Genomic DNA, 9,440 nt, shown 5'->3' on the forward strand with positions numbered 1-9,440 from the left:
ATTGGGTTAGTAAGTAATTCACATTAGACAAATTAATTGAATTAAAATGTAAGCATTTATATGATTATATTTGAATTAAATATGACAAATATGTTACTTATTACTAAAAATATTTTTTAACAGTTCACGTATAAAAAAAAGTTTAACGATTTCAGATTTGTAAATAATCGAATTAGGTTTCGTTATTAAAGTAAGTGGAAAGTACTGATGTACCTATTGATTTTAAAATAGAAAAAGCTTTCTGATGTAATATATATTAACTCTGTAAATGTTTTCAATTAACTTTGAAAAATGTAAAATGTCAAGTGTTAATTACCTAAATAAAAATAAATATCAATACAAATATTTATGGTATTATATTATATTATCATTTAATTCTTGATAAGTTACATGGTTATGGTTTATGACTAATGCAAAACTAAACTTTTAAGTTATTGCATCGATAACGGTAAAAGATTATTTTCAAAAAAAAAATTATTATGTTCGTAAAAATAAAATAAAATTTATATTTAAATTTACGAGTAAAATGTTTTTTCCACCCATTCTTCCAAAGTAAATGAGGCAATGTTTTTATTTTCAATATCATGTTCTTTGAAAATATCTAAAAAAAATATACACCAATTAAATAAATAAAAATAATGAACCAAAATTATTTTAATATATTATTTTAAGTTTAATTTCAAAGTGTGTGTTAATGTTAAGAAGAATGTAAGCAATAATTTTCAATATTCTAGAATACAAAAGTGACAGGTGTAATGGATTTAACATTTTTTGATTACGAGATATCGATTTATCTAGTCAAGTGACAAGAATTCTAAAAACAGATTAGAATATATCAATTCGTCTATACTTGAGATCCACTTTTCCACATTTTTAGTTTTAGCACATCTCTAAAAATGTTTATATAGCTGTTTTTTAATGCCTATTTTTACATAATTTTTTCAGTATTTATGGTAATAAATTTAAAAATACTGGATAATCGATAAAAAGTAGGTTTTAGAATAAACTCAAATATGATGTTTGCCACAGGTGAATTACCGACTCGGTCAAATTAGTTTACAAAACAAGGTACATCGACGCCAATATACTCGAGTATTGATTATAACCGAGAACACCTACCTAGGGCCATAGGGTATTTTTGACAATACAAATTAGGAATTCTTTCACACTACACACAGTCTTAGGACTATTTCAAAAGGGTGGTGGGTAAAGATATGTAGGTGTTTTTTTTAAATTTTATATAAAAAATAAATCATAAAGATTTTTCTTGTCGAATATCAGAGTCGTTTGGAAACTTATGTGAAACCTTTTTCAACAAACAATATGCGGATGAGAGTCGTTTGGGATGCACCGATTGCGATGTAGTTACTGTTATTCATAGATATAGGTATGAACGAACATCAATTAAAAATAAGTCAATCATCAAAACACCCTAGTTACCTAGTCATATCAATTTGCCAACATTTTTTCGCTTATATCACGACCGACTGTCGAGGCGTTCAATTAGAAACACACTAACACAATTTACACAACTCGCCAACTCGGATGATTGTTTGTAAATGAAATTTTAACTAACCTATCGTGGTTTTAAGTCTAATGGCACACATGATGAAATCGTCGAACATTATGTATCCTTTATGGTTCCCATATCGATGGCACATGGTATTTATGGTTCGTGTTTTAATATGGTAACCAACTGAACTTAAGGCTGGTCTTAGTTCAAACCCTTTGATATAACCCTTGTTTTTTTTTTCATACATTTTAAAAACAACCTGAAACAAAACAATTTATTATATATTTTTGAAAACCTAATGAAAGGCCTTAAAGTTGCATAGTCATAGTATTTCTCACCTGCCACTGTCTAATGTCCACCAATAGTCTTTGGAATTCTTTAAAACCAAGTTTACCTGATCTATCCCAATCCATCATAGCTATGAAGCACCGGCATACATCATTTGAAAATGTTGTGTTCCCAGTATCTAAAATATTATATTTTCTAATTAATAAGATGTTTGAATCAATAAAACAATCAACATCTTCATTGACAAAGCTTATACCTAATTATCAGTTTAGTTGAAAGACTTAAAATACATTTATGATGTCAATAATTAAGGTACCTAATCAGAAAGAGTAATCGTTTTTTAAGTTGAAATATTTATTTTAATAATATAGTAAAATGAGTAAAACTTATAATAGTCACAATTATTTATGATTAAACTAAATAATCAACTAATAATTGTCTTATAAGTATTCAAATATAGCCTATAGGTTCATATAATATAAATAGTATACAAGTGTTAAAAACTCGTTTCTATTTTAATAAATCTACATTATATTTTTTTAGTGACACAGTTCCTTTAAGCTTTCCTGTTGCTCACGTAAAGTTAAAATGTAAGAACTCCAAGTTTAATTGTTTGCCTCAAGGTATAGTTATTAAAAATTGTACGTTTGTTACGACAGGTATTTTGTTTAAACTGTCAATTATTATGGGATTAAATTATGGCTGTTTAACGAGAAATTATCGGTATTTTTTTCTTGGAATAATTCTTACAAATTAAACTATACTATAAGCATTTTTTTTTTTTTACTATGTATTTTTTAATAGTGTACTTAAACATGAAACACAAGGATTATAATTAATTAAGACGGACCTAGGTACATGATGAGAAATAATGCTATACACATGTACATACGTATTAGATGTATACAATATACATACATACATATTTCATAATTTTTGTCATACGACTAACTAGTATCAATTTTTATTTTTATTTGCCAGGTTTTTTGGTAATCACTGTAAGAAATTTGTATGAAATTTTTTTGATACCGATCAACTCTTTTTTCAAAATGTTTACATAAGCTTGTAATTAAAATACGAAAATTAAGGAATTTTTGAACAGTGATTGTACAGAAGTAAAAACTAAATAAATAAAATAATGTTATGATTTATCAAGGTGACCAAAAAGTAAACTTCGTATTTCGTAAAGAATTGAAATATGTTTTAAGATTTTTTACCGCATTACCTACTGGCTAGTGCCTAGTAGCTTTGTCGGTACATTTTATTTATTTACTATCATCTACTTAAAATACCTACATTATTTTTAGTTATAAAATACTATTAACTGACTACATTTTTGTGACGTTTTCGTGAGTGCCGATATATTCCACACCTCAGTCAGTTGGTCACATATTCACATAACAGATCAATCCTATAATTACTTATTTATTATTATACACACATACATGCATTTAGAACATTTTCTATACTGAACTCTATAAAAATGGTCTGTATCAAATCCCTTTAATAATTAATGCTTGATTTGTTATGAAAATTCAAAAAACAAAATCAGTAAATCGGTGTCAGATGCAAAGGCTATTTTCAAGTATATTATAGGTACCAACATAGAAAAACTCATAGCTAATAATGTAATAGCGTACAAATATACCTTTCATAGCAAAATCCAAAATTTTTTTAAGATCCATCCAATCGACCTCTTTGTCACTCCCAGCTACTTTGAGAAAATATTTTTTTAATTTTTCATTAGAATCGTCACTTTTGTTACTGTAAAGTGCCAATTCTTTTATCTAAAAAAAATGTATAATTTGTATAAAATAGCATAATTTTATTATTTTTATTACATTATTCAATATATTTTTTTATTTCTTACCTTATTGTCGATCTCAACCATTCCCACTTCACTATCGAACTCCCTGTAAAAAATAACACCAAATTATTATTATTTTTAAAAATTGAGTTCAGCCTAACACTTACGCCAAATTGTTTTTTTTTTCTGAAAATACTCTGAGTAAAAACGAGCCTTGTTCATTCTGGTTAGACGTACAAGTTACAATACAATATTTACCAGGAGGTACATTCAATCTCTTACAGACTTCTCTTGGTTTGAACTCAGGACAATTAAAGAACTTATCTAAAGGACGGTTATTTTTAAAAAAATTTGTGTCCAATGGTTTCGGCACAGACTCTGAAGTGTTGAGCTATGCGATAAATTAATAGAGTGAGCATCATTAGAAATAATATGTACATTTTACAACTTGTATTATTATCAAAGTAATAGAATAACTTTTAAAAAAATTATGATACCTTATTATCCTACTTACATTATAAACATAAAATCCAAATGACAGTGATGTATCCCTGTGTTTCTTTTGGCAGCGCATATCCTTGAGCATCAATGAAATAATTACGGTACAAGTATGCTTATTGTCATTATCGTCTGGATCTACTAATGTTACATAGTACTGAGGATTACTTGAAAACGTATCTAAATAACCATTGATCAACATCTCATATATAATATCTTATAATCTTATATATTATTATAATTCATTACGAATTGTAATAATAATTTTATTATCCAAAATAATTGTACCTTGAAATTTATCACAGCCACCAGCTGTAGCACCACGGACCCATTCGCCTTCAAATATACTCAGATCCCATTTTTTTTGCACTCCTGTCCCAAATTGTTCCCTGTCTAGATAATCAGGATCTAAATGACAAATTTCCAATGCAGTGAAATATTTGACAAAATCTTCGTAAGACATCCAAAATTCGCCATCATCTTCTTTTATAAGACCTATTGATTGTTGTAATTGTGGGGGTATAGTTAACCATTCATCTGATCTATAAAATATTATAAAATTAATAAATTAAAATGGCACTTTTATAAATAACATTAAGTAAAAAAAAGGAATCTTCACATTATAACAAAAAGCTTACTTGTCACTCCAACGGCCGTTCCATTCACTATCATTACCCCAAGGATTTCGAAGTCTAACTAAAGGTATTATACTATTTCTTGTTGGTAAAGGTATATAAGTTATCCTGGTAATACTATATGCATGGCCTTTGATTAATCCTGTTTTGGTTGGGTCAGGCTTTAACATTAATACATTTTATACAGTTTATAAATGAAATCTAAAATGATGAAAATTAAAAACTAAACATTTTTTTAAATAAAGTTGAAAATCTAACCGATTGCGAATTGAGTATTGCACCACACATGAGCGATTTTCGTTGATATGAATTTAGCATAATCATGAACAAATTAGATGGTGGATTATTCAGTTCAAATATTTCTGACACACCACCAGTGAAATCTCCCATAGCCTCCATTGTGAAACCTCCTTCCAAAGCTTCGTATGAACCGTTCATTCTAGTCATGTAAAATTGTTTTTTTTTTAATAAATCTATGTTATTTTATTCTGAGCAGAACTACAAATGTATTGATGGCTATCTCCCGATATGTGGTCTACCGTAGTGAAAATTACAGAAAAGTAGGAGGCCTGTACTATATAAAATGTCGATTTTATAAATTTTAAAAAAAGGTATGCATAAAAAAATAGCGATTTTAGTAAGTGATTTTTAATAAAGAAAAACTTGAATTTATTTTCTTTTAATTTATTAATACAAAATATGGAAAATTAAGAAAAGTAAATAAATTATAAAAAAAATAATGTTTAAAATAATTATTTTAGGAATAAAAAAAAAGGTGTTATGGATTATTCAGAAAACATAATTTTATATCTTTTAAGAACAAATCAAAAATATTAGCAGTTTTATTTAAGTCTCGCCACCAATTCTCGGCTAAGTATACTTCTCTAATAAGTTTTCATTCGTAAGGCACATTTTCTTTACTTTTAATTAATAGTCTTCGATGTATCGATGGTATGCACCGGGAAGTACAAAGATAACATTTTGAAAGTATCAATACGATCATTTTACCTGTAGTAGAACAAAAACATATTATGAAGACCTCATACTATGCATACTAATATTTATAAAGTTAGGTAGTACCTACTTACACAAAACGACGGTAGACTGCATGTTAGGAAATACCCATATTGATTCTACAATAATGCGTATAATATATATTTTGTTTTATTTGTGTGCACTTTTTATACCTAGTAGTAAAAATTGATCTTTAATTTAAATAGTGGAGCTTCTTACAGCAAATTAGATTTTATTCGGACATCAAAAGTATACTCAACACTTTTCAATATAATCCTTAATCAGAATAAATAAAAAAAGGTAATCTGCTGTGTAATAAGGACCTGCTATAAAGAATGTGCTAGATTTTAATTCATAATGATATAATTTCATTGTATACGAAAAATGATTCTGGGCGAAGACGGTCTCTCAGTCTATAATATTACTAGTTATATTGTATGGTACATATTTAACTGATATTAAAGTAATTTAAATGACTATTAGACATGGGGATCATAACAATTTGCAAAAAGTTTAAATTCAAACTAATTAAATTTTTGTAACTAAAATTTAAAAAATACAAGATATCACATAAGTTTTCCTTACAAGAACAATAAACAAATAAATGAGTGTAATTTCAAAACAATTATGTTCAAATTATATAGATGTTACTTAAAAATTTAATACGGACTTCTTATAACCTCACAGTTCTTACTGAAACGCAGCAATTAAAAAAGTATATAAGCACAATCCAATTTTTATTAATACACATTGAAATTCAACTATTGACGAAATTGGATATTTAAAAATAACGATTTCAGTGATTTTATTGTAATTCAAAAATAATATTAGAATGAACTTGAAAATTGTACCTACATCTTACACTCTTACGTATATTATTTTATTTTACTATATAAGTAATTAACTATTAAAATTATTATATTTTACTGTGTTTACTTGGCATAAGCCTTCTCCAATAGAGCACTCCAGAATTCATTTTTGGTTGATGATTGAAGAAATAATAACTTTCCTTTATAAATCGGTAAACGATCGTCAATAACAACATCAACCCATCTCCCAAACTGCCAAAATCTAAAACCACCAATGTTTTAAAGTAGGTACGATTCACACATACATTAATAGAGTTTAAAATATATTTACTTAAAGTGGAATATTCCAGCGTATTTAATATGGAATCCTTGATCGAAAGGCACTACTTTATAAAAAAGTTTGTCATCCAAAGTCAAATTTGCTATGGCAGCTATTAACCAACAGTCACCTTCCAGAATAAACAAAAAAAAGCATGTCAACATTGATTATGTACATCATATTTTTAGTTATTATTAACTAACTTTTAATAGTTTACCTAATAGTTTATGTAACTAAAATGTTTCGTATCGAAACCAATACTCACAAACAGTCTTTAACAATTAATTATTCCTTTAATATTTACCTAATTATCCTTGCCTTACATCAAATCTCGAAGCTCCTTGCACGAAAAATTTGGGATCATTTGTAATTTCCTAAGAATCCAGTTCTTAATATTATTATGATTATTATTATTATCAAGTGGTCAGGCACATAATATAATTTGATTGAGTAGATGTTATAGTTTTAATAGAATGTATTTAAAATGTATGCTCACCTTTGGTCTCCGCCACTCAAGCTGATTTTTTTGGAGATTTTTGTGAAATACAGATAAATCGTATGTATCAAATTCTGGATCTTTAAATAGTATTTTTTGTTTTAAGCATTGGTTTCGGAGCTCATCAAAGTCTTGAACAAATCCAGCGGGTCTCTGGCGAACACCGGAACGCCGTTCGCCAATATTTAACATTTTACTGAGGAATTAAATGTATTTTATGAACAAATACACAGTAAATATGTAATATATTGATGTATCTAAATAAACTATATTGTTTCACAAAGAGGAAACACGAAAGTGTACCATACTGTACTGTACCTAATACTAGTTTACAAACGTACTATCTAAAATACATTAAATATATCATAATTGTGTTTTTAATAATAACAACATAATTTAGTTTGAATTTGTAGGTCAATGTTTCTTAGATGAATTTAATATCGATAACATTATAATGTATAAGCTAAATACAGTCATTGTACCTACTTATGTATACCTAAGATAATAATATTGTCAATTCATTGGAATCGTATTATAACCCAATTATATATTACATTTTCCATTGTTTGTTCACTGTACTTTTATAATAATTATTTATTAACATCGTTAAAATTGCTTCATGAAATAATAAATCAATGAAAATAATTACAAAAGAGTCCTACACGATCGGGCTAGCTATGAATCTATGATAATGAACCTAGTTAAACTATGGGCTAATTAAAACTTAAAATAATAATGTCAAAATATAATATAATGAGAAATATTTGTGTATCTATACATTTCATAATTAAATAATTAATAATTTTAAAGCTTAAATACCGTGTACCAACTCGGAAAAATTGTATGATTTTCTGTCTACTGAGATATAGTTAATACCTATATAAGATATTATGCATACCATGATAATTAGATTGTTATTGCCTTGCAATTCGGGATACTAACCAGTAGGTAATTTGTCACTAAGCTTATACGTAATAAATTCTGTTGTGCGTTGGATAAATTCTATATACATACACAATAAAATAGTCTTACAAATACATTAAAATTGCCCAAATAATTGCAATAAATTACACTATCACTTAAATATTATATTTCAAAGCACAGATGCATTTTATTTTTCACAAACTTATTACATTTACAATTTTAAGTTATACATTTATAATATGATTTACAATATAGTTAGTGTAGGTTGTAGGTAAGTGTATCTGTGTATAATGTATATATATATATTGATATCAGTTAGTGAAAAACGCAGTTAATTGTTTATTTATTATTACTATCATTAATATATACAATGTACCCTCGACATTTTATTTTCATTCAAACAGGTGATTCTAATTCCGATAGTACCTACCTATGTATATTACAAATTATTACTCCAATTTTCATCCTGAATGAATATATTAGAATTATCTATAAACCATAATATTAAACTTAGGTTCAACTTTAGGCGGGAACAACTTATACGTACATTATTAAAATATTTTAGCGTAAGATTGTTGAGATATATTTTAATTACATTGATTATTACATTTCAAACCACAAAAATAACAAGTGTAGATAATCCAAAAGTACATATTATTATCATGGAGAATATTTTTTTGGTTAGGGAAACGTGTAGCACTCCTTAATATTATAGTTAAACAGATCAAGAATACTCGACACATTACATGATTTTATGTTCGATTATGTTATACGTAAGCAGAACTTTATATTTTAACGAAATTCCTTTTTTTACAAGGTACGTTTTTCGCCAGGAGGCCGGGCTTTTATACTATCCAGTGAGTCCCTAGGGACTCGCACCACTTTGTAAGATGATGAAGATGGGATGAGCTGACCAAAAATACAGTCTATATTGTTCAAGTGTGATATGATACGCAAATATATGTGTTGAAGTGTTAATTGATTACATCCAGTGGCGTTGTTTGAGGGGTGGCAAGGTGGGAATTTGCCAGTGTCTGATTTTTAAAAGCATCCCGATGGGCCGGTGTCCGGATTGTTCTATTTAATCGTTATTATATTTTATCCCTATTTTTATAATATTTTGAGAAACTGTTATGA

General features: G+C 27.3%; 1 protein-coding gene across 1 annotated transcript in view; it reads right to left on the reverse strand.

Moving 5' to 3' along the window:
• Positions 1 to 312: 312 nt before the first annotated feature.
• The window catches only part of LOC111029871 (calpain-A-like), a 14,120-nt gene continuing 4,992 nt past the window's right edge, over positions 313 to 9,440 (reverse strand). The window contains 14 exon segments of the mRNA XM_022309091.1: positions 313 to 601; positions 1,577 to 1,772; positions 1,852 to 1,979; positions 3,450 to 3,588; positions 3,672 to 3,714; positions 3,776 to 3,999; positions 4,123 to 4,286; positions 4,395 to 4,648; positions 4,745 to 4,902; positions 5,000 to 5,180; positions 6,692 to 6,826; positions 6,896 to 7,013; positions 7,188 to 7,257; positions 7,380 to 7,575. Of these exon segments, the coding sequence (XP_022164783.1) occupies positions 516 to 601; positions 1,577 to 1,772; positions 1,852 to 1,979; positions 3,450 to 3,588; positions 3,672 to 3,714; positions 3,776 to 3,999; positions 4,123 to 4,286; positions 4,395 to 4,648; positions 4,745 to 4,902; positions 5,000 to 5,180; positions 6,692 to 6,826; positions 6,896 to 7,013; positions 7,188 to 7,257; positions 7,380 to 7,571 (2,088 nt within the window). The 5' untranslated portion in view covers positions 7,572 to 7,575 and the 3' untranslated portion in view covers positions 313 to 515.

The sequence above is a fragment of the Myzus persicae genome, unplaced genomic scaffold (assembly GCF_001856785.1).
Source record: "Myzus persicae strain clone G006 unplaced genomic scaffold, MPER_G0061.0, whole genome shotgun sequence".
In the NCBI taxonomy this organism is placed as follows: Eukaryota; Metazoa; Arthropoda; class Insecta; order Hemiptera; family Aphididae; genus Myzus; species Myzus persicae.